This window comes from Meriones unguiculatus, chromosome 15, assembly GCF_030254825.1.
Source record: "Meriones unguiculatus strain TT.TT164.6M chromosome 15, Bangor_MerUng_6.1, whole genome shotgun sequence".
Classification (NCBI taxonomy): Eukaryota; Metazoa; Chordata; class Mammalia; order Rodentia; family Muridae; genus Meriones; species Meriones unguiculatus.
Window position 1 is genome coordinate 16,698,632 of NC_083362.1, and position 25,780 is coordinate 16,724,411.

At 46.1% G+C, this 25,780-nt stretch overlaps 1 protein-coding gene across 2 annotated transcripts in view; it reads right to left on the reverse strand.

Annotated features, from left to right (window-relative positions):
- Positions 1 to 25,235, reverse strand: part of Man2a1 (mannosidase alpha class 2A member 1) — a 154,694-nt gene extending 129,459 nt beyond the window's left edge. Inside the window, exons 1-4 of one of the 2 annotated variants that reach the window (XM_021643631.2) lie at positions 24,860 to 25,232; positions 922 to 1,024; positions 776 to 843; positions 96 to 240 (exon numbers count right to left, since the gene is read on the reverse strand). In XM_021643631.2, coding sequence (XP_021499306.1) covers positions 96 to 240; positions 776 to 843; positions 922 to 1,024; positions 24,860 to 24,994 — 451 coding nt within the window. In that variant the 5' untranslated portion in view covers positions 24,995 to 25,232. Of the gene's footprint in view, positions 1 to 95; positions 241 to 775; positions 1,025 to 24,859 lie in introns of both variants that reach the window. The other variant, XM_021643630.2, reaches the window with a different exon arrangement.
- Between the last annotated feature and the right edge of the window lie 545 nt (positions 25,236 to 25,780).

The window sequence follows — 25,780 nt, forward strand, 5'->3', positions numbered from 1 at the left end:
ACTTCCTGCTGTTCTGTGCCTCCTGGACTCTCACTACAGGCCGTGCGTGGGTGCTGCACACGCCGCTGAAAGCTGTTAGGAAGTGTCGCTTTTACCTGGGTCATTATGGGAGTGAGGCACCACGAAAACTTGAAGGGGCTCACTGTCCCATTCATCCGCTTCGTACTTTATGTCAAATCCTTGCTTCCAAACTCCGCCATCTGGATTATCGAAAGGAATCAGATCATACACATCCAACATCTAAAAATAGGAAAGGAAAAAAGTTAACACGTCAGCCATTGGCAAGTTCTACTAAATTCTGGTCAATATTTGCTCAAAGATACTGTTTGCTGTTTTTTATCAATATATAATGGGGGGGGGAAAAACCCTATTTCTGTAAAAATCAATGGAAACTTTTCAGGCCAAAGACATCTGATCAGCATTGAAAGGCTTTGAAGGCTAGTCATACCACATGACTACCCTGATAAAGGAGCTTTGATGGACGTGATTTCATTAATTTGTTAAAATTCCTCCTTTTCTTGCTTTTAGTGCCGGTGTGACTCAACAGGAAAAACACAGTAAGGCATCAAAATGGCGGCGCTGAGAGGACACCAGGCAGACACGCGGGAGTGGTGAGCTGTCGCACTAGCAAAGGAAAACGGTGGCGAGAATGAACAAATCATGGCAAAAGAAAGCAGTGGAGCCGGAGCTTAAAAATATACAGAGTAAGAACAGACACAGAGCAAATCTGAAAGCAAACACAAATGCTCCTGATGACCAGCCTCGGCCCCTTTACCTGCACGTCCGGATGCTGACTTCCGCTCCGTGAGGCAAACAGACAGTCTTTGGGGTCGGCCTGCAGGGCTAAATGCGAAGAGAGGTGAGCGGAGCCGTGGCTGGCGTTGCCTGGTGCACCTTTTGGGCCATCCTCCACGGACTCACTCAGGTTGATGACCGAGTCTCTGATGTTTGAGATGATCTCATTGTTTTCGGCTAGCAAACGCTCCAAATGGTCTATCTTTTCTTGCAAGATTGAAAGCTGGCCCTGAAATGAAAAACAAAGGCAGCTATAAGAGCCATGAGTGTGGCTCTGCCAAGACACACAGAGGGCAGCCACCCTCCTTCCCTTTTCACTTCTGTGGGGCAACATAATGTACAGGCCTGAAAGACCGTCTCGTAGCATAAAACCTTTCTGTAGCTGCCATCTTTGTGTCATCTTATCGTGAAAGTATGAGAGAATGACCAAGATGTTCAGGGATTGTTTCCTAGTCTATCCCTGCCCCCAAAACGCAGTCCTAAATGATCTTTGGGTCTCTAGGATCACTAACACAGACTTATGTTATATTCAAGAGTGAGATTTTTAAATTTAAGCAAAATAGACTGGAGTTTATTTGCAGGGTCAAAAAATACAAAAACTATTGGAGAATATTCTTTCTCAGCCTGTTAACAAACACTGGACAATCCAAAGAAAAATCAATTCATCAACCTACTGCCGTCGACACAAGCACGCCCTAATAAGTCATTCAGAGTGCTTGTATTAGTCTGTGTGACAGGCAAGGCGTTGTTTTTGTTTATTTAATTGATCCCCACATTAAGAGGCTTGCCATCCTAACAACCTTGTTTTACAGAATACTGCAGCTAATGGCAAAAGAACCATCTCTGACTTGTTCAACACTGTATGCTCAGTTCCAACTGTAGGAAAGATATGCATGCCTTTGTCATGTTTCCGAGCATGCCTTTGTCACGTTTCCGAAGCCCATGCCTAACGCCACACAGGAGGGAGGAAAAATGCCTAAGATATATATTGACGTCTCTGAATATACAAGATGGCATTATAAGCAATGCACATATGTGCACAGGCACACAGGGACACAAACCACCCCCCCCCCCATACACACACACTAGGTCTCAAAAAGCTCACTTTAGAGTTTAAAAGAAAAATTATCTGCATGGTGAACAGTTCACTTCCATTATCAGGAAGACAAAAAGGAAGAAAGAAAACAGCTAAATGTTCAAAAAGTAAAATCTTCAAGGGGGTTGAGCTAATCGTGGAACAGACCTTAGCCGCAAAAGTTGAAAAATAAAAAACTTTTTAATTTTTATTTCATGATGTGCCTAAGTGTTTGGCCTGCATGTATGTCTCTGCACCACCTGTGTGCCAAGTTCCCTTGGGGCCAGAAAAGAGCATCAGACTCCTAGAACTAAAGTTACAGACGCTCATAACCACTGAGCCATCTCCTCACCCTGGCATAAATAAATAAATAAATGCTGGAAATATGAGGATGATTATTTCCAGGAAACTATCAAAACAGTGTTTGGGGGAAAAAAAAAAAAGCAGTACCCAGAATGTGCTGCCCAGCCTGCTAAACCAAGTTCAGTGCCCCGGACCCAAATGGTAAAAGCAGAAAACGGAGCTGAACTAGTCCTGTAAAATACACATATAAATAAACACAGTATAAAAAATAGTGCAGATGAGAGGAAGAGGCAGGAGGATGTCTGTGACTTCAGGGCCAGCTTTGTCTACCTAGCAAGATCCAGCTGAGCAAGAGCCACAAGCCAGGCCCTACCTGAAGACGAGAGAAATGGGGGGGTACTGTAAGAGGCTGAGATTTTCACAGGACGACCTGTGCCCCAGTACCCACACAGGTACTGTGAAAGCCTGTCACACTCAGTGTGCTGGCCCATGCTCTTTCTCCAACACTGGGCGGTGTGGGGAAGGAATGGTGCATAATTTCCATATCTGTAACCAACACTGTGGGTTTGAACACAGCTTGGGAAATTGAAGAACCAGGTCCTGTCCTACCAACTGGAATGTTCATGCTACAAGTGTGATGTTTCAAATAATGAAAGTTAAGAAATTTCCTCATATAATTAAACCTTTCAAGAGTAAAAAATGCAGGCTGAGGGTGGCCCGGCCGTTAAGAGCTATTACAAAGGACTCAAATTCACTTCCCAGCACCCACTGCGAGGAAAGGCTTGCACCCACTGCGAGGAAAGGCTTGCAGCCACCTGTAACTCCAGCTCTAGGGGATCCAACCCCTCTGGCCATTGTTGGCACCTGCATTCGCATACATGCATGCATGTACGTACACACACACACACACACACACACACACACACACTGAGTGTACTCGTACACAAACCCACACAGGCACACACACTTCAAAATAATATATAGTTTAAAAGTAAAATAAAAAGAGACCAGAGAGATGGCTCTGTGGTTAGGAGCACTGGCTGCTTTTCCAGTCAACCTGGGTTTGATTCCCAGTGCCCACGTGGTGGCTCACAACCATCTGTAACTCCAGTCCCAGGAGTCCCAGGGTATCCAACACTCTCTACCAGCCTTTGTGGGCGACGAAATGCAAGTGGTGTAGACATAGATGCAGTTAAAAGAGCCATCCATACGTAGCCATACATACTCCAGTCTCTACGTTCAGAGTGCAGGATTAAGGGTGTGTACCACATCTAGCTTCTAAAGTAATGTTTTAAAGAATGAAAGCTATGAAGACCTTAAACAAACTTATCTGTATAGAATATCCTGAAAATTAACAACATAAAAGAGTCAAAAAGTAATATCTATGATGATACAATTTTAACAAAGCATACTGACTAAAAATTGGTTGGGATGTTTGGATCATTTTTAAAGTATTGTGAATATTTGTTGGTTTAGCAGTGAGTGAAAGATTTAATTATACTGTACACGTTGAGTGGGGTTAAAAAGGGCCGTAGGTAAAGTACAGAGAAAAGGCCAGTCCCTGGAACAAGCCAAAACGAGTCTGCAGAGTTCAGAAAGAATGGGGGAAATAAAGCAACCAAAAGCAGTAGCTTATTATCAGGATGTGGGGAAGGGGGTGTCAGTACCCAAGTGAGAGTGGCAAGGAGGAGAGTCATCTCAAGGGCTTTTGCAGATGTGAAAGCTGCTCTCAATGGCCTTTCTACCTGGACACAGATATAGTGACAGAAATAGTTCCTTACACATTAAAACTATAGCCTCCGAAGGCAGCCATGGCCCTAGAATAGAGTGACCACGAGGGAGAACTCAGAAACCTATTCATGGGCACACACAGAAACAAAGTGCAAGGCTTGAGCGTGGGTCCTTTCCAGCAGGGACGAGCCCACTTCCTCTAGGGACAAGCTACAAAGAGAACACAGCAATTTACATTTGGAAGCAGCACAGCAAAGAAAACCTGGGGTCTCCATGCAAGACATCCCTGCAGCTCACACGAAGAAGCTGGAGGAATCATGTGGGCTCTACATCAACAAAGCCCTTCAGGGATATGCCAGCCAGGGGCCTGCAGCACACAGCCCAGAACCACTGGCAGGGCCCAACACAAAAGCTTACCTATTTAAACTTCCTTAAAACATGATGAAATTTCCTGTATGACTTACTTTATTTTTTTTCCCCGTAACTAGAGCATGTAGTTCTAGAGTACGAACCTGGTAGATTGCAAAGCCATGGTCCTTGCCAATACAAAGCAGAGAGGCTGGACATGCCCACTGTACCAAGGAAGGCAACACCCATGTTGGTTACCAGGCAGCAGTTCTCTGCTATGCAAAAACCAGAAGCTGTCTTCTGTTGTAGGCTCAAGCCCAAGCCCAAACAGTGAAAATGCTTGAGAGCCAAACACACTGTCTCTGCCCATACTTCCTCGCACTGTGTGGAACCAGGGGAGACTTTTCTTCACGCACGGCACAGCAGATTGGAGCTCCCTGCATCGCTCTGACTCATCCGGCTGAGGACTTCCAGTACCGAGAACAGAAATCCCTCCAAGGGGCCCTGCTCACCACAGAGGCCACAGTCAACAAGTTCCCATGCCGTGCGGAATTAGAACATCAGGTCTGTCTCACACATCACCCTGAAACGAAGCTTCGGTGTACTCTCGGGGCTTTTAAAGATATCCTGTGTGGATTCCAGACTCCTTCTCGAGCAGCCCATGCCTGGGGGTCTGGGGGTCACCTTGGACCCACGTCCCTAGCCAAGCTGCCTACATGAGAAAGAAAAGGACTCTAGGGAAGGCTTCTGCTATGCAGCCTTGTTCCCATGTCAAAGAATTACTCAATGTAAACATCACCTGCATGTCAAAGAATTACTCAATGTAAACATCACCACAGATGGGTCACGAAGAGGGAGCCAAAAGATGTGGAAGGCGACTTTCACTGACCGGTGCCCAGGACTCTGCATTCACTTAAGTACATGTAGAAAAGTGTGGCCTGGGGCTATGTCAGCATTAATGGTCTATTAAAAAGCATTTTAAGTTATATTACAGCCTGGAATAAGGTCTCCCTCCAAACAGCCAAAATTCTTAACGTATATCTCATAAGCAAACTCTAAACACTTGGCGGGGAGGAGTGGCGTGACCTTAATGGACGTACCCACGGTGTGCGTTACAGAGACAGAAATGATAGATAACGTTTCAATTATGCTGACAGGTCAAAGAATGCTGACAATAATATTGAAAAAGACAATTTTCTGTGGGGCAAGAGAATCACTTGTGAGAAAAGCAGGCTACCCTTTGATTTGCTAATCAGTCCTATAGGGAGGCACCTTCAGTAGGGCACTGCCGAGGAGCGGGGAGGAAGGTCAGATTTGATTTTCTCTGCTAGTGGTGAGAGAAAGGCTGAGGGGAGAGAATCGCACATAGCAAAGACACCGCACATAGCAAAGGCAGAGCTAATTTTGAGTCTACGATGAGGTAGAGCAGGACCCCTGCCCACTCGGTCCGATGAACAAAATCGATGGCTGCGTCCACAGCTCACTGTGAGCGTATTACATACCGATCTGCCCCGGGCAGGACGCGAGCTGCCGGCGACTACGCTTGCTGTGGCCACTCAAGCTGCTGACTGCGCATCTTCTTCCTCAAGTTACACCTCAAACGTGGCTGCCTTCCCCTCCACCACCTCAGAGGCCAAGGCCCTTCTCCCTTCCAAGCCCATCTTTGTCAACTTCTCTGAGGCTTCATTCTTGGTAAAAGCCTCTTGATGCTGCTGCATCAAATGTCCCTCCCAAAGCAGCCCAAGTGACACGAAGCGCCCAGCCTCGTGTGACTATGGTATAATAAATTTTAAATTATTTTCTGTTTTGTGTATGTGTTTTCTGACTGAGCGTATGCCTCTCTGTGGCAGTTGAGCAGTGCCCCGAGAGGACAGATGAGGGCGTCAGATCCCCTGGAGCTGGAGGTGCAAATATGAGTGACCGTGTGGGTGCCGGGAAAAGAACCTAGGTCTTCTGAAGGAGCGATCGGCACTCTTACTTGATGAGCTGTCTCTCCTGTCCTGCTACCTATACTTCTAAAAGTCAGCCACAGCACTCTGCCTCCTCTAACTGCAAGACATGGCTGACTGAGACGCCATCTAACCGAGCTGAGGGATCACCAAAGGGATAAAGCAGAGCCAGCTGTATTTCCTAACTTCATTTGATTCTTCTGTTAAAGGGGGAAACCCCAGCGTGTCGCCCTGAGTAGCCCCCCGGGCATTTTTCGAGATCCTTGGGACAGTGGACTAAGCGGGGAAGTCTGTCCTCATGTGGACCACCTGTCACCAGGGGCCTGTTTGAGGTAAAATTGCAGACTGAGCAAACTCTTGCTCTGCCTTCTCGACAAGTCCTTCAAGCCTTTTATCCCCAGGACTCTGCAATAGATTCCACGCTCAGCCTGAGAGGGACTCCAAGGGCTTCCCAGGGCCAGGGCCTGTGTGCTTGGAGCGAGCCAGACGATCTGTCTGTGGCTCTGCCTCTGCAGACAGCCCATGCTTCGTGGACACACGAAATTACTGAGGCATGTGCCCATCACTCCTCCTGTCTTACGGTCCCAAGCTCACTCATGGGCCTATTGAATTCAGTTTCTGTCCATTTCACTAAAAACTGCCCACATAAATTCCCTGGGTGCACATAATTCCAGCCTGATGCAAAGCATGCTGGGACCTCCTCGTCATCCCCAGGAGCACACAGCAGAGCACCCTGCCTCCTGGAAACTGCAGTCACTAATTTGATTTGTGGTACAGTGTGCCCTCGGCTTTCTTCCTGTAGCCTGCTAATCAGTCTCCTTTGCCAGCTCCTTCTCTCTGACCTCCAAATGTCAGCCTCTGGGTTAGCTCCTAAGCCCGTTACCTCTCTGTACTGTATGATCTCATCCCCCGAGACTTAAATGCCATGTGGTACTCATGTCGCCAGCATTTACATATTCTCTTGAAACCTCTGAGAATCATGTCTGGGTACTCAAGGCCTATTGATTGCTCTATGTGGCATCAACCCTACAGGCTGAACACACCTTTCTCCCAAAGCCACACCCTCCTCACCTCCAGGAAGCGGCTCTGATCTCCTCAGTACGCTCCTTCAAACTGTTGGTGTTTTGATTCCTCCTCTGTCCTCACAACGCTTCCACACCCAGCTCCCTTCTACACCCAAAAGACTTGTTGAACCAGTAACCCCCTCTGCCTCTAGCCTCCTAACATTCCGCCCACGCGGCTCCAACGATGTTCTGTGTCTCCCTACATGCTTGTCTTCTCATGCGTGCCCTGCCCAGATACCATGCCTGCTGTACCAATACCCACTGCTAGCATCTTATTGCATTTGGAACAAACTTAAGATATCTCTATTCTTCATCACGGTAGAGACACACAGTGGCGCCTCCGTTAACACAGGATGCAGTGCTCTTTCCCAACTTAGCTTGTCCCTAAGTGCAACCCAGCTCCAAGCCAGCTCCTTCTCGATGATTCTCAGCACCTTCCTGCACATTTTCTTCTCTGTACAATGCTTCAGCTCTCTCCCTAAAAGGCACCTATCCATAGCCTTCTCGGCCATTCCTTCTAAAATAGCCTTCTGTACATTATCCTTTCTCAGCTCCACCTTCATTTTCTCCACAGCATTATCCAGTGTGCCAGTGTGCCCGTGCACAGCACCCTCTCGCCCCACTAAGTGGGCAGCTGTTTTGCTCCTTGTGCCTGATGCTAGCACAAAGCCTGACTCGCAGGAGCATCTCAGTTACGCACGAGAAGAGAAATCCAGGGAAAGTACCAAAGTCTTCTGCCCATCACGTTCTAGGAAAAGAAAGTATCTGGCATGTAATTCACAACCCTCCCCTGAAAAATACAAAACACTTGTGATCCTTTATGGAAAAAGTAACCTTCATTGTATCAAAAATTAAAAAGTAAGAAAGAGTAGAAATGCCAGGACTGAAGAGGTAGCTCAACAGAACATGTTGCTCTTCCAGGGGACCTGGGCTTCTATTCCCAGCACTGACGTCAGGCAGCTCACAACTGTCTGTAATTCCAGCTCCAGGGGATCCAACACCGCTGGCTTCTGAAGTCACGTGCACACACACACGCACACGCACACGCACACACACCCGCATGCACACACGCATGCACGCACATATATAAACATTTAAAAGTAGTAAAATATCTTTAAAGGCATGGGGAACTCTTCCATTAATAAAGTGGTCTTTATGGTCCAGCTAAAAGTGAGCCTGACCTAGGGTTGGCCATAGGCTGCCAATCATGACCTCACGGGCAGAGCAGAATCTGTGGCTCCCTTCTAAGGGCAAAGTTTCTGGGTTTACAGTTTAACCACAAGCCTCCTGCATTTGCCACAGCGCTAGGAGGTGTGGAGCTGTGGAGAATGCGAAAGAAACTTAAAACAATGCTTTGTCCCAACCTGGCTATGGATTTTGCAGTTAAGATTCTAACCAGGACAGTTTTAGAAAAAATGATTGTGTGTTTTGTACAACCACCAAAGGAAACAAGGCCCCACCCTAACACGAGTGCAGGAGCTGAACTCCTGGATGAGTTCCACCCTTTGTCTGCCTTTTCCACTCTAATGGTGCGGAAACCCGAGTATAGCCCCACTGCATCAAGACCTTCTGATAGAGACTGAGGACAGCTCAGCACTAAAGAACACCGGCTGTTGATCTGGAGGACCAGAGTTCAGTTCCCAGCACTACATCTGGAAGCTCCAGGGGACCAGATGCTCTAGTCTAACCTCTATGTGTCTGTGATTAGATGTGCCCATAATGTAACACCAAATAACTGTTAATCATTTTCTAAACACAGCCTCATCAGGCAAAGCTTCTTTAGCTAAATCAGTGAAGCGGGCTGGCCATGGTTCAGCTCACGTGTTCCAATCTTAGCCCTTGCTATCTGTGTGACCTTGAGGAGGGAACACTGTGGAAGTGCAGATGCTAACTCCCACTGCTTGAACCCATTATGTCAGAACTTGAAACACAGGAACCACCAAGCACTCCAGGTGGTGTGATTATAGCCACTATGTGGTTTTAAAACATCACTCTAAGCAATACATTAGACATTTGCAAAAATAGTATGTGTCCTGATTACAGAAGGCCAAAATGAGGTGTCATGAAAACTCCAATGTCACTACCTAGGGACAGTGAAACTCTGGATGTGTTCCATTGCTTCCCTGTGCCTCACTTTCCCCACCTATAAAATAGGGGCAGTGAATAATACCTCAACGGAGAGAGTTGCTGGAGATTGGTTAATACACAGGAATAAATTTAAATAGTGCTTGCTAAGGTAAACAGAAAAACTTACTCAAAGATGTCCGAGTCCCAGCTCCAGAAGTTAGAATATGGTACCCATATGGCGAGCTTTGCTGATGAAATTTACAAGTCTGAGATGGTGAGAGAATCCTAGCATATCTAGAGAGGGCTCTTAGGAGCACAAGCATCCTCAAAGGAGGGCAGGCAGAGAGCAAGGTGCAAAAAGGAAACATGAGGACAGAGATGGTGGAACAGTGCTCCAGCAAGAGCCCAGCCTGGAGCACAGAATGTGCAAACCTGTAGAAGCTGGAGGACAAACAGCTTTTTTCCCAGAGCTATGAAATGCAACGCAGCTCTGAGTCTTCTGAGCGCCCACCCAGCCCCACCTGCCACACACCTCTGCCCTCAGGACAGACAGATACATGTTCCTTTCTTGCGTTTGTTATAGTTACAAGAGCACACTAGACACCAGGGAAAGAGCTGGCCCTGCATGAGTAAAGCCGGGACAGCACTCTACACTGGCTGTCTGTTAGAGACTGTCTGCCGGCGTCCCCAGGGGGCCTGGAGAGACCCAAACTCCTTGCAGCAAAGGAGGATTAGAGCCAGAACTGCAGCAGTCCCTCCCCAGGGTGCGGTAGGTCTGATATCTACCTGCATCTCTGCATACAGGAAGAGGAAATACTGACTATCCAGGGGGACTGGAGAGATAGATCAGAGGTTAAGAAAGAGTGCTCACGGCCCTGACAGAGAACCCGGCTCCAGTTCCCAGCACAGTGGCTCAGGGCTGACTAGTCCTCCAGTTCCAGGGGTTCAATTGCCCTCTTCTGGCTCTGTGGGCTCCTGCACACATATGATGCCCATAAACTCACTCAGACATGCACTCAGACACATAAAAACAATGACTAAATATTCTAAATAATTTCCAAGAAAAGAAACATCCATGTGTTCATCTCAAACACTGTTTTAAAGTTGAGGAACTTAAAATGTAGTCAGACTACGCTGAAGCTCTGAAGGGACCTGTGCTGTTCAGAAAGGGGCCTCAGTTTGTCCAAGAAAAGCCATGTGGCTGGGATCAAGATCAGTACAAGTAGAGGATTAGGAATGAACATGGCAGGAGGGAGGTCAAACAATGAGAACAGTAAGGGAAGAAAAATGGTCTCTTAGCGTTTCCCTGGAACAAGTGGATATGACAGTGTCACTAAAGAAAAACGGGGGGTTGAAGGAGGAATTGGCAGGAAAGGTGACGCATCCTGCAGAGAGCAAGCTTCTGTATGGTGGGATCAGTGTGTGTGAGAGTCTGGAATTAAGAAGAAAAGCCAAGGCTGCCTATGTAAGTAACCAGTACAAACAGGAATTTCAAGCATTGGGAAAAAGTGGGGTTTGCCTAGAGAGCCCCACAGACCCACTTTCTTATAATGGGAAATGGCTTAGCAAGCAGTTCTCGAACATGCTCAATTAAGAACCACTCACTGCATTCAAGCTAAATATAGGAACCCCAACTTGGTTCAAGAGGGTCTGTGTTCCCAGCCCACTGGTGTCATGGTTACTGAGCAGTACCGAGCTGGTAGTCAGCACTCTTCCACTATCCAGTAAAATACTGCTGGTCAATTAGATCCAGGAACTTCCCAGGACAACTTTTATAACATGACAAGGCAGACTTCAAATGTCCACTTCACCCCTGAAGACATGGAGTGTTAAGGCCAAAAGGAAACAGTGACCTGGCCTGAGTTCACAGTCAGTCAGAGACACTGCTTCAAGGGATTTCCTGACAGGATTTTCCCGGGTCTGGAGAGTAACACGCGTGATTTCCTCCAGGGGACTATCTTTGTGCAGCCATTTGTTCACACAGAGAAGTGGCATCACCATGTGGCCATAAAGAATACTCAGTTATGCGGTGTCCTTCCAAACCTCAGGGGCAGGACATGCACTGTCGTTGCTCACAACCTCACTCACGGACACACTTCCTAGGCTAGACGGCAACAGAAGCCCCTCACATACACGTAGATGGCAAGAAGGAGAGCCCAGGCTCCCAGCACGCCCTGGCTGGGTACGCAGGGGCCTGGTGACCACACCTGGGCACCACTTGGCAGCTGCTGGTGTCACTAGGCAGGATCCCACCTCTGGCCAGGAATAACAGCACGTTATCGTCAACTCTGTCCTCTGGAGGCTGGACTCCCTGCAGTCACATGTCAGAACACTGCTCCCCGCCTCCATGCTATCAAGTTTCCAGATGTACGCTCAGATGAAAGCCATGTGGCCTCACCTGTGCACACCAGGAACACACATGGAACCACCTCCTCTTGGATGAGGCAACATTTTAGGCACCAAGTTATCGTGTGAAGTGACATTTTGCAAGACAGATCATCTTCCAAAAACAATTACTGGAGGACGACTTTCTAAGTAGAACAAATATCTGGATCATAAAACATTTTAATAAAATGCCATTTTATTACTTACAAATCCATTTAAAATAACTACAATTAAGTGGCACTGTACAAATTATCAATCATCTAACAGAAGTCAACACAGCACTTTCAAATCTGTTCTACAGATATATCTTCCCCATAATCCCCCTCTCTCTTGTCTGCCCACCCCAAAATGGTTCTGAACCACATACGGATGTTTCTCCCATGACTTTCTGTTAATAGCTGTATATTCTTTTCAACAGTTTTCACTTATTTATTTATTTATTTATTGGGAGAACACACACCTGTCACAGAGCTCATGTAAAAGTCCTAGGACAACCTTCAGGAGCTGGTTCCCGGCTTCCATCATGCAAGTTTACCCACTGAGCTGGCCTGGATATATTTGTATTCTTATACTTAGCATTCTGAGATAATCAATCAAGGGTGGGGATATTCTCCTCCCAAGTACCTGCATGCATGCTACCACAGTAACCTTAGGTGGCAACAGTTCAAAAGTAACCCAGCTGTGTTGGTGAATATCACCCATTAAGAATGGCTGGTCTGTTCTGGTTTCTATCTATGTCATCTGCTTATCTCTGTTGCCACAGTGTAATTTTGAATGCTTGAATTTATTATACTCAACTCACTTTCTAAAGATGAGGGGCCTATACTGTATCTTAGAATCTGCTAGCAAAAGTTCTGTCGATAGAGCAAGTTTGAGAAAACACGATTTCAATGTAAAAAGAGAACAAATATCTATAATTGGAGAAGCCAATCAATCTAAACAGTGTTAGTCTATTAAAATGAATGCCACTGACACGCCAGAGATCTCTCATCAGAAATGGTTCAGGAAAGCCTTTGAAATGGGGCTGTACTAAGTAGATTATCAGTGTCCCCTAAAATCTTATTGATATCATTCCCTGAATAGGTCCCTTCTAGTCTTTACTAAAAGAAACCAGGTATTTAGGCAATATCCATCTCCATTCATATGAACTCTGAATTTCCTAAGCATCAAAGATTCTAAAGTGTTACAGCATTTCTCCTAATTTTTTGTTTATAAACAATAAGCTGAACCAACTGGCCATGGGCAAAGTGGAGCAATAGCAAAGCTCAACACAGTTATGGATACCATGATGGCTGCAGAGCAGCTCCGCAGCTAAGAACACGTACGCCCACATAGACGGCCCGAGTTCAAATCCCAGAACCCATGTCCAGCAGCTCACAGCCACCTGGAACTTCAGTTCCAGGGCATCTAATACTCTCTTCTCCACCCTTTAGACACCTGAACTCAAACATGCACACACACACACACACACACACACACTTAAAAACAAGATAATTTTTTTTTAAAGAATAGTAACAACTTTTTAAAAACACCATTGGCTGTGAAAGACACATTATGGATATGAATTTGATTCTTACATCTTATTTTTTCAATAGTTACTGGTTAGATCTTCTCACCCTAAAAGTCCCAAGAAATAGTTTGCATTTCAAGTCTTGTAGCTCTTTGGTTCTGCACATTTTCAAGAGAAAGTCCTGGGCCAAATGCAATTCTTAGTTCTCCCACATGGGTGTCAGCCAAACAAGAGTGACTCTCCATCAGCACCAGGCCCATTGGGAGCACGCTTTCAGCAAGACGACTGACACCAGTCCAACCTTGAGCTACCAGCCATCTAGTTGGAGTTACTGCCTCTGATTCTTTATGACTGTGTCCCTTCATCTCCCTCAATTGCACATATAAAATAATCCATGTTCTGCCTTAGAAACTAGAAAAAGAGAAAAAGAGAAGAACAAAAAGCCTTGGTCCCATCAAGGGTGGTAAAGATGAGGTCTTTTGGGGCTCCCTTTTAAAAAGCATCTCTGAAACACTTCCTCCTGAAAGTGTTGTCTTCTTGTAGGTATGTTCATCCATGTGCTGGTTTCTGACAAACTGAACGCAAGCAGCTTTATTTTAACATGACAATCTGCTGCATGATAACCTTACTGTAAAAAGTTCAGAATTTGGCTATGAGAGACACGCTTGGCCCAGGGTTCTCCTCACCAGGCCCAGACCTAGCATGAGCTCATCCTTCCTCAACTCTAATCACTCCCATTGGCATCTCCTTCCTTGATCTCTCAGCCCACTTGGCTATTTCCATTAATGTCCACCCCATCATAAATAAAGCTCAACTTGGCTTTGCAAACCAGCTGGTCTTTCAAACTATTTGTCTGCAAACTGTACAACTTGCCTCCAATATCCCAAAGGGAAAAGTCAAGGGAAAACATGTGACTCAAACCACTCAACACAGCTCTTTACTACCAGCTAGAAAGTCCTGGTATTCTCCTCCCAAAATGTCTGCACCTTTCTTCCTCCTTTTTGATGGTAGCCAGTTCAATACTGGAACAAAGATTTACTGCCTTATTTCTGTTATAATACCTCATACAGATTCTCAGCTGCCTCCCTGCTTCTGAGTCTTCCTACACACCGCTACCAGAATAATCTAGATTGAATATTCTCTTTGCTCCCTTTCAGGTCTAACATTTTCTACAAAATGAATTCTCTGGTGTTGCTTCTCTCAAGCATCTGCCTGGTACCCCAAGCAATGCTGAGAAGATTACCATCGCCTAATGCCTAACTGGAGCCTGACTCCAGGCAACTGTTTCATCACAAACCACTCTTTTTGTTTGATTGGTCAGGTTTTTTTAGATTTATTTATGGATCCAGTGTTCTGCCTGCACATGTGCATGCACGCCAGAAGAGAGCACCAGATCTCATTAAACGTGGCTGTGAGCCACTGTGTGGTTTTTGGGAGCTCAGGACCTTTGGAAGAACAGCCAGTGTTCTTAACCTCCAAGCCATCTCTACATCCCCCTTTGCCTCGTTTGTTTATTTACTTTCGTTTGTTTGTTGTTGAGACAGGGTCTCTCTGGGTCTCTACAGCCCTCACTGTCCTGGAACATTGCGTTGACCACCAGCCTGGTTTTGAACTCAGAGACCGGCCTACCTCTGCCTCTGGAGTGCTGGGATTAAAGGCATGAGCTACCATGCTTGGCTCCAAACTACCTCTGAAAACACCGAAAGACTTATCTAGATCAAGTCCCTCTCCTCTGCCTTTCTCAAAAGCCCAAGTTCAAGACTGCAAGGACAGAGAAGAGCTGTATTCACTCTAGCAAGGATCCTACCCGCTGCCAAATCCAACTCAACTTCTTCCCCTCTTCCTGAGTCCAACCATCTAGGCCATCACTAGAGTACAGCTGTGTTTCTGAGTTCCCTTTGAAGTCTATGCCTTGAAAAATAAGAACACTAACAACTGCAGGCACGATCCAGCAACCTACAGGGGATCCCAGGATAGCTAGAGTACGAATGAAGGCCAACATTTTTAGATGTCTGCATGATGTCACAATGTCAAAGGTTGGATATCCCTGGACTGTGCTTTTATTCTGCATGATGTCACAATGTCAAAGGTTGGATATCCCTGGACTGTGCTTTTATTCTGCATGATGTCACAATGTCAAAGGTTGGATATCCCTGGACTGTGCTTTTATTCTGCATGATGTCACAATGTCAAAGGTTGGATATCCCTGGACTGTGCTTTTATTCTGCATGATGTCACAATGTCAAAGGTTGGATATCCCTGGACTGTGCTTTTATTCTGCATGATGTCACAATGTCAAAGGTTGGATATCCCTGGACTGCGCTTTTATTCTGCATGATGTCACAATGTCAAAGGTTGGATATCCCTGGACTGCGCTTTTATTCTGCATGATGTCACAATGTCAAAGGTTGGATATCCCTGGACTGTGCTTTTATTCTGCATGATGTCACAATGTCAAAGGTTGGATATCCCTGGACTGCACTTTTATTCTTTATTCCTGTACTCCCAGGATGCTGTCTGCAACGGTCTGTAAGGTGCATAATCTGTGCATTGTATGTTTCAATGCACTGGTACGGTTGAGCATTTAGTGAATACTTACCATGTGCCCAGTATCATTCTAATCTCATTAACACATAATGAAAAAGTGGGTGACACTTAGCTTTCTGTTTCATACACAATAACTATATTTCTCGAAATAACTTAAGAAGCACTTTATTCATTTATTTATTTATTTATTTATTTGGGGGGTTATGAAGCACTTTCTAAGTGGGACACATACCTGTCTGTCAAAATCTCTGTAAGATCTCTCATTCTGCTAAATTAGAAAATCTAAGCTTTCGATGGTACATCAAAAAGGCCACTGGGCCACATGTTAGGACACATTCATGTCCAGTTATGTATTGGCAATGACTGGGTACATTGCCAAGATTTAATGTATGTCACCCAGAGCCCATATCTAAAAAATTCAAAGACTAGATTCACTAGCCTAAGGATCCTTTCTCCCCTCAGGTTCTATATCTATTTTTTTTTAATGCATCACTTACCATCTAGGATGCTGATGATTATTTAAAAAGAACATTTTACTCTGAAACAGCAAATTATAGACTTTCTTTTCCCGAAGACAAACAATGACTGATGAGGAGCCAGTCTTGGACTTCCATCCTTGAGGATTCCAGTCACAGGTTCCCATCAAATGTCACCATGAGGTCCCACCCATCAATTCCACGCCTGTGGCACAACAGCACGCAGAGGTTCGCCCCAGTTGTGCTGCATGTCAACTGGTGTGGCTGTTAGTCCAGGCCTTGTTCAGGCAGACACACATTCGGACCAGCTGTGGCTTTCTGCGATGGTCTCCATCTGCTACAGAAAGACACTTCCTTGATGAAAGGTGAGAACCACAGGTGTCTGGGGATGTAAGACATACATAGGAGCTACACTAAACAGACTCAGCACATTGCATTTATGTATTTACACACACACATAAGTAAAAATTTAGAAAAAAAAAAGAAGCCATAAATTTGAGAGCAAGCTTGGGGTATGAGAAAAGTTGAAAAGAGCAGAAACAATGTAATCATATTTTAATTTTAATTTTAAACATTTTTTAAAAAGAATGTAAACTCTCATCTTAATGTTTATGTACACATTCCTTTGCAAACCAAATGTATTTAAATAAAACAAAAATAATAAAAAAAAACTCAGAGGAAATGCTGCAAAGGATGCAGGAGCCCAGGTGCCTCCCCCTGAAGTAAGGGGCTTCTCCGGGGAAAAGAGACAGAACAGCGCTAACCTGGAATTCATGTGGCAATCTGAGTCAACATTAACTGTGAACAAAAACCTGAAAGGGCAAAACTTCTTTCTTTTAATCCCATAAAACCTTAAAAGTCTAAACTATTAATACATGCTGAGTTGTAAAACTACTTTTAACAAAACAAGATGAAAGAGACAGGATTCAACAACTTCCATTTCCTGTCAGCAATGTAAAGGGAAAATAAATTAGAAATAGACACAAAAAAACAAAAAGCTACCCAAGGAAGCCACAGTGCAGATGTGAAGGAAATGGAAACAGCACGGTTTTTAACAGCTGGAATGTAAGATACAAGAATTCACTTGCTCAGATGCCCAGTGGAATGTATTTAAGAATGCAACGTCACCTTCTTTCCCTATGAGGCCAAATTACCTGACACAGTGAATGATGCTAGGCTAGCCATAACTGCGATGCTTATTATTTTTACACATTTAATGTATCTTGATTGGTAAACAAAAATCATACACATTTATCAGGTAAAACATGTTGCTTTGAAATACCTATTCATTTTGGATCAAGTAAACATACGTATTACGTCTCAAAATTAGCACCTTTGTGATAAGAACCCTTGGAATCTACTCTCAGCAGTTCTGAAGGTTACGATACATTGTTATTATCCAGTTAGCATATTATACAATAAATCTCTTGGGCTTATGCCTCCATTGGAGATTCTGTACCCCTTGTTTATTGATTTTCAACCTCTGAAGCGGATAGGCAGAGCATGTAAGACATGAAGCCCTGGAACGAAATGCAAATGACTTATGGGTGTAAAAGCAAAACAACAGACTGATGGCTCAAGGAATGAAGAGAGGGAAGAGAATCAGGTGGAAGATACTTGAAAACCACCTTGCCCCGTGTGACAGGTAGGGAGTGGAGAGCTCATAGCCAAGGTGACTGGGAAGGCAGAGTCGTATCCTTCTCAAGTATTAGGATATCAAACAGAAGAAGTAAGTACCAAACTAACGTTTGTAAGGCGGAGAGAAGAACCCCTCAGACTCAGCTCTGTATTCCAGCTATCTGGGATTTACAGCAGCAAGATGCAACAAAGTTATGGGTTCCGATCATGAAGGTATCTTGCTTGGTTCATGGTCTAGAATACTCATGCACAGAGCCGTTCCCTAGTGAGAAACTTTCAAACTTTAGGTCTAGTGGTGTAGAGCTAGTTCTAGCTACTCTAGAGGCTGAGGCAAGTTCAAGGCCTTCCTGAACTACACAGTGAGTTCTAGACCAGGCTCTATTATTCTTTAAGACCTTGTGTCAAAAGAAAAAGCAAAATGACAAAAGGGCAGGGAGGTGGGGTGGTGAGGGATATGGTTTAGGGGGAGAATGTTTGCCTAGCCTGTGTAAGGCCTAAGATTCAGTTCCTAGCATGCCAGTAAATAAAAAAATGAATAATAAATGTTAATTGGTTAACTGACTAATTTAAAATTTCAGGTGACACACAGTAAGCAAATGAAGTGTATCATGCTTGCTTATGCTCCAGCATGGTCCTTCCCCAAGGATATCTGAAAATCTATGAGGCATGTAGAGAAACACAAATTTTGAACCATGTCTTTAAGACACGAACTTTGATCGATGCTTAATTTTGCTTTCAATGAATCCACCTTTGTTTCAACACAGTTTGCCTCCAACAACAGAGAACAGTTTTTTTTAAAGATCTTTTTTCTGAAAAATGTAATACAGTAATAAATGTTTTAAGTTTTGTGGCCAGAAGGTTTCTGCCCAGCCATCACTCTGCGAAGAGGATTCACAAACAACTAACCATGGAATGAAATTAGCTATTCAAAGATGTAAAAAGAATTTCTAGCTATGGCTATAGAAAGAGATCCAAGGCCAATCTGCTTCAAGACCGGCTGGATATCTTAGGCATGAGAACAACAGAAAAGAAAGAAAAGGGTTCACTAAGAACTTCAATGTTCCTGCTCATCTCCTCATCCCTTCTTTAAAAATACCATTTGGAAGACAAGTTGCAATGAACAGTAAGGAAAAATGCATTTTCCAGTTCTCTCCTCTGCTTTTTCCCATCTCAAGAAGGCACACAAAACGCAACAGCCAGAGCATCAGACTGAACAGAAAGAAGTAATCCAAGCTGAGAAAACCTCAGACTTGCAACTGATGCTTACAAATGATTTTGTGCCCCTTATCACTAATCGGCAGGTATATCTTACCTTCCTGTTCTAAAGGGCAAGGAGAAGAAATCTGCAGTCCTGATAACTTCCACGAAGCTTAAGGAAAGTAAAAACACCAAAGCCATGATGTGAACAGAACGCTTTTTATCAGAATGTGTACATCTGATTGGTAAAGACAAATTAACCTTCCCGTTTTTTTCTTTAACCTGTATATGAACATAATTTATCCTTATGTTTTCTGTAACATATTGCCATCCTAGCTATGTAACTTGAGTTTTAGGTACACAGGAAAAGAGCATAGTATGAGTGTCTAAATATGCTACTTAACCTTCTGAGAATTAAAACTAAACCTTTCAACCATGCTTTCTTAAAATGCAAAATGCCCAGAAAGTATTAAAAAAATAGGCCTTGGTCCAGATCTCACCCAAAGTGATTTTCAGTGGGGACAGTTTCCCCTCAAACCAGAGGCTATTTATACCTAGCAGATGTCTGGGAACATATTTTGGTTGCTGCAAATGGGGAGCAAGAAAGGAGGTGAGTAGCTGCTGGAACATACTAGAAAGAGAACAGGGTACTACCAGATACCAAGCCACACAGCGGGAGGCCCCAACACCAAGGAACTGCCAAACCCAAATATCAACAACAAATAACAAGACCCTGGAGTGGAGGAGGGAAGGAATAGCATGTGCAGTCACAAACTCAAGAACCTCCACCCTGACCTTTTTCTGGGAGACACTGTGTTAGACTTAGGAGTGTAACACTGAGAGACTGATGGCGCCTGCTCTCTGTATAAAAGTATAAATGATACCACCTTAAACATGCTCTCTACTCTTCTATCCAGTCTGACTCAACAGACAAAATTTATTCAAATCAAGTAATTTACTTCTGTATCAGGAAGTAAAAGCAACAACACTCATTAAAAGGTAGGGTATGTGCTCTTGCAGTCAATTCTCAAAGTCCGAACTTGAACATGGCTTCAACCATGTGGCTTAGGAAGGGGGGTTAAAACCCACTTTGATGCCAGTGCTCTGCTTCCTCCCTTGAGCAATCTCCTCTGAACAACTGTAAAAAGAAGCAAAGCTCTGCACTTGACAGCATCACTCTCAGTGGTTCTACAGAGACACAGCAAGAGGCTGCCACAACAGGAGCCTTACCACTGCGGAGCAGGGCCCAAAATACAAAAGGCCCTTTAGAAATCAGAACCCACGGCTCAGCAGAGCAGATGAACAGCCTTTGACTGTTGTAAATGGTTTTTTATGGGAATAGGGGAACAACCAGGGGAAACTGAGGCCTCTAAACGGAGAACTCTGGAGAATGGAAGGGATCAGCAAGAACAACCCCTCAGTGTTCTAGGTGGGCACTTTAACATCACACACACACACACACACACACACACAAAAGCAAGCTCAGATGAAAAAAAACACACACAAGAAAGTGGTCATTTTCATTTTCACTAATGTTCTGCCCATTGTATGGGAATCCTTTAAGGTTACTGAATGACGAATGTGGGGACCGTCGAGGTCAGCCTTTTGGAGGCCCATAGGGAATGGCTCATGAAGTGTCAGCGACTCCTACAACTCCTGATCCACTGCACACAGGATTATCCATTAGGGACTCCTATCACACGAGTGAAGTCTCAATGAATCCGAGGCCGGGACAGTGACTGCTTCCCCCTTCTTTACGGAAGTCTCCTAAGATAGGCTCCCCCACATCTCCCACACTTCCTCAGAGTCGAACCAACCTGATTGACTGTTACTGGTGCTGAGGCTAGCATGGGATGATCTGACTGGCCTTTCAGTCATTTAAAGGCTGTTATACTGGACAATAAAGTTAGATCTGTCTGGTCTCCAGAGTCTGATTCTGCATGGGCTCTGTCGCCACTCACCCCCTTCCTCTCAGTTCCTGATTCCCACAGACGAATGGAACAACCCCCTTCCAGTAAATACAGCCATGATGCCTGTTAGAAGAGCCGTCAGGTCATATTCAGCCAGGGCATCTGGTCCAGCTTCTTCCCAGAAGCCCAAGGCTGAGACCTGTGCTTAGCAGAGGAGTTCCAGAAGACCCCTGACCTCGGAGGGGATGTATGGAGGAGACCCACCTCAAGAGACTTAACATTCATGAATTTTTAATCACAGCTGCTATCAAAGCTCCATCCTTTCCCAAAAAACCAAGACCTCAACCATTATAGCTCAGGAAACCAGACAACTCCCCTGTGCAGCCTAAACAAACTCCAGCAGTAAGTTTCAACAGATCATTTCTATTACAGATCATGTTTCAAACCAAACAACTTATACAAACAAGGAAACCGCAACTAGGAGATGAAAGGTCCATGTTATAATTACTGCTGTGGATCAATTTTTCTTAACACATTCGGTGTCAGACTCAAAAAAATAACTGCCGTTGTTTTGGTTGTGTGAGGTGTTTGCTGATATGTCTACATAGTTTACACTGGCCCAGAACATGCATCAATACTCCTGCCTCAGTTTCCCAAATGCTAAGAGATGCTAGTCGTGTGAAGCATTTAAGCATACTAGTATATATACATCTAGTTTCAAGGACTCTTTTGAGGCATCAAAATATCTATCATGATGGCTTTCAAATCAAGTACTTCAACACATTCTCATTTCCTCATTTGATAAATGTTATCTGAGCTCAAAGATCAAATCTAGACTTCATTTGCACATTTTCATCATTCTCCAACTTCTGCAGAAATGTAGCATCAGTCCCTGCCTCACATGATGTACTAGTTAACGACTGGTTCTGTTATACACATCCTGCTCCTTCTTGTGAGTCTCCAGACACATGCAGGAGCCTTGTAGCGTTTCCTGATGTACACGGCAGCAACTAGGTGGGTTGCCTGCTGGAATGACCAGAATGACCAGCCCTTTCAGCGAGATGGAACATTCTTCCAACTGCTCATTTTCTCATAGCTAGCATAAAGTATTTTCAAAGCATTGGGTCATGGACAACCTCTCATCCAGACTGGAGGTTTGTTTGTCATTTTGTTTGTTTGTTTTTACTTATTTTTATTTTTTTAGCTGAGATCAAATCACCCTAAAAACTTAGGCAACCTGCTGCCTCCAGCCTTAAAGGAATTCTTAATCAGGGAAAACCCTCAAAGGATGTCCTAGAAGCAGGGGGTGAGGTAGGGGTGGGGCAAGGGCGGGGCGGGGGTGGTGTCTACTCTTGTCCCAGGGCCGAACAGGTGGCAAGAAGCAAAGTTGAAAGAGGAGTGGAAAGAACAAAAGTCCAAAGAACAGCAAACACAGATTCCACGAAACCTGCAAACTTAAACCTTACTAAAGTTTCCACACCAAGTGAAAGAAACTAGAACGGACAGTGTAACCTTTCTGGCTGACTTGATACAAGACACCAAATACAACATATACTGACAAAATTAGCTCTACGCAAACTCAAGAACTCAGCACCAAACCTGCTTAAGAAACAAACTGACACATAGTTTTGCTCTGCTTGGTATTGTTGTGGAATTAAGGTTAACATATACTGCAGACATAGGAAAAAAAAAACAACTTAAAGAATGTCCATGTTTGGAAGCTCTGCTTCTTAATAGTTTTCACTGTAATGTTTGGCTGTGAAGTAAGCTAGAAGACATTCTGGAAAACCACAAATCTGAAGCATTGAATGTTTCAGCAAAAGGACCATATTCATTATGCCTTCACAACAAGTTACTTTTCAGGGAGGGTCAGGTCATAACCCAAGGTGCCACCAAGAAGTCTGTTTCTGCTCTTCACGGATGGATCTGGCAGCAGACAGGCTGGGGCCCAGCTCTAGCAAGGGGATTCCAGGAGGCCAGGCAGCTTTGTGTTTCTGAGACCATACTCTAAGAGAGCTGCCTGTTCAAGTCCCAGATTTTTGTCTGCGTGACCTTGTGCACCGTAATCTCTCTGTGTTCCTCACCAGCTGCGTGGTGGCTGGAGAAATAAGATCACAGGAAGCGCTCTAGCTGATGTCAAACACAAACTAAACCAAGCCAAGCCCAGACGAAAACCAGAGGACATGGCCCCCACGCCTTCTCTCCCCAAAAGAACACACACCACTGCAGGCACTTCTCATGCCCAACACCACGGCTCTCTAACAAAAGCTACACATCTAGACAGAACTTCAACTTCTCGGTGAGCTAGGGGTTCGTATGAAAATAGGAGGATCAGCAGCCTAAGACTTCTCAGTAACAGAATGAGTCACTTGATGCTTTAAAAACAGGGAAATGTCAAGGTTGCCAGAGAACCCCATGCAGATGTCTGCATAAATCATGTTCAAGAGATCACCCAGTCAAAGCCAGGGGACGTTATTAAGACATCAGTAGGTAAATCATCTTTACATTTCCTGTAAAGGAGACAATTCTGAAAATGGGGTCGAGAGGATCACAGTAAGTTTAACTCCAAAATTAGAGAGAATTTGAACAAAGCTCAGAACGTCTGGGCTCTGGCTGCCAGGACTTATCTGTTGTCGAACTACCCCAGCCTCATCAACAAGATTAGCTCAAGCTCCAAGTTCAAATTTCAAAGACAGCCAGTAGGACTTGCTATACATTTTCTCTACCACATTATATAGCAGAAGCAGAAGCTGGAAACATCTGTCTGCAGCCAGCTTTTTAATTCCACTCTTCTAAAACACATTTCTCATGTCTGTACTAATGACAGGATCCCTAAGCCCTCTTTTCAATTTCACAATACTTCAAGCAAAGCTTGTGCTTGAATTTCAGTGCCCACTGAGCCATTAATTAACCCTAGCATACCAGGAAAATATGGCAAGGATTATTTTCTGTCATTTAAACTGTCACATTAAAAAAAAAAAATTAAACATCAGCCTCATTCGAGTAGGTTGTAGATTTCTCTAGTCGACTAGCTGTTAGCTTATCAATACTTGGCTTCTTCGGGCCTCTCCACATCTGCTCTCACTAAAACGTGTGCACGTCAACAGCAAGGCGCTGTAAAGGCCGCTCGCAGCCGCTGCCTGGTACCCTTGCAAACAGAGTCCGTTGCATCGACTTGTTTATTTTTAGTAACTTTTCCTGAAAGACTTTAAATGGGTGGGTTTTGGCTTTTTTTTTTTTTTTTTTTTTTTTTTTCAGATCCTTTGCCAATTTGACCACCCGGCACAGAGCTGAGCGCCGCACAGCTTCCAGCAGGAGTATAACACGCGCCTCCCCACTCGGTTCCAAACCAGCCCGATGTAATAGCTGAAGAATGACGACACTAAAGATCAACCCTACCGTCCACATCCGAAAGGGCTGCAACAGGAAATAAACTTTTTATGTCTTAAAAGGCAGTCAATGGGGGTGGGGTGGGGGACAGAAACAGAAATCTGCCTAGGTGGGCTGCGTTTAATCAATTTCTGCGAGTCCGTGCGCACAGGGGGTCTGAGCCACCTCGGGCAGCCTAACCCTGAGCTGGCCGCGGGGCGACAGCCGCACCACACCGGCTTCCCGCCAGCAGGTGGCCGAGGCCCCTTCCTCGGGCCCAGGTGCGAACGCGGGACCACGTCCAGCTCTGGCCAGCACCGAGGCTGTCGCCGCAGGACGCCCAGCACTTTGCAAACTCAGCGGTCCGAGCGAGGCACGGCCTCGGCCGAGGGTGGGGTGCGGCCTCCCCCTGCCCCGGGGGCCGAGCGTCGGGCGGGAAGAAGCGAGGGCCCCCGGGCCGGCCCTCCCGCCCCGCGCCCGCAGCCAGGGGCTTACCTGCGGGAAGGAGCCCTCCTGGCGCGGGCCCCGAGGGTAGTCCAGGTGACCCCTGTCCAGCATCAGGTAGAGCGAGAAGATCACGACGCAGAAGATCGCGCTGCCGAACACGGTGAACTGGCGGCTTAACTTCATCTTCCTCGACAGACTCGGGGCCAGGACAGCGTCCTCGCGCGAGGGAGGCGCAGGACCGACGGCTCCAGCCGGCGGCCGCCAAGGGCTCCCCGCTCCGGGCCGCACACAATCCCGCGCCGGGTCCCGGCCGAGCTCCTCACCTCGTCTCCCGATCCACCACGCGCCCTCGGCCTACGCCCTGGGCTCGCTGCCCTCCCCCGGGGGCCGGCCGTCCCCGCGAGGCAGACTCCCGAACAACGAGGAGAAGGTCCCCCCGAAACTTGCTCTCCCGCCGGGTACGGACCACCCGGCTGGGGCGCACGGGGCGCAGGCGGGCAGAGAGGAGAGGTCGCCGCCCGACTTCCTGCCCCCGCCGCCGCCACGGCGGAGCCGGCAGGAAAAGTTTTCTCGGCAAGGGCAGGCGTGTCCTCGGCGCCCGGAGAACGCGCGGGTCCCGCGGCTCCGGGGCCGAGCGTGCAGCGCTGCTCGCGGGGAGCGCGCGGAAGGAGGAACCGGCCCCGCAGGCGCCGCGCCCTACAACTTAGCGCCGGGACACCCGGGCCCGCCCCCGCAGCGCCGCCCCCGCCTTCCCTCCGGAGCCCCCTTCCCGCCGCGACTACCGCGGGGGACCCCGGCCGGGGTGCGCCCTGGGCACCGGGGCGCTGCGAGCCAGGACTTTGCTCCGGGTTGTGTGCCGGATCCCCGGCCTCTCCCGGACCCCGCCGCCCCTACCTTCCTCCCCCCCTCGCGGGCCCGGGCTGCACGCGGAGGGCGCAGGGGGCGGGCGGCGCCGGGAGGAGGCGAGCG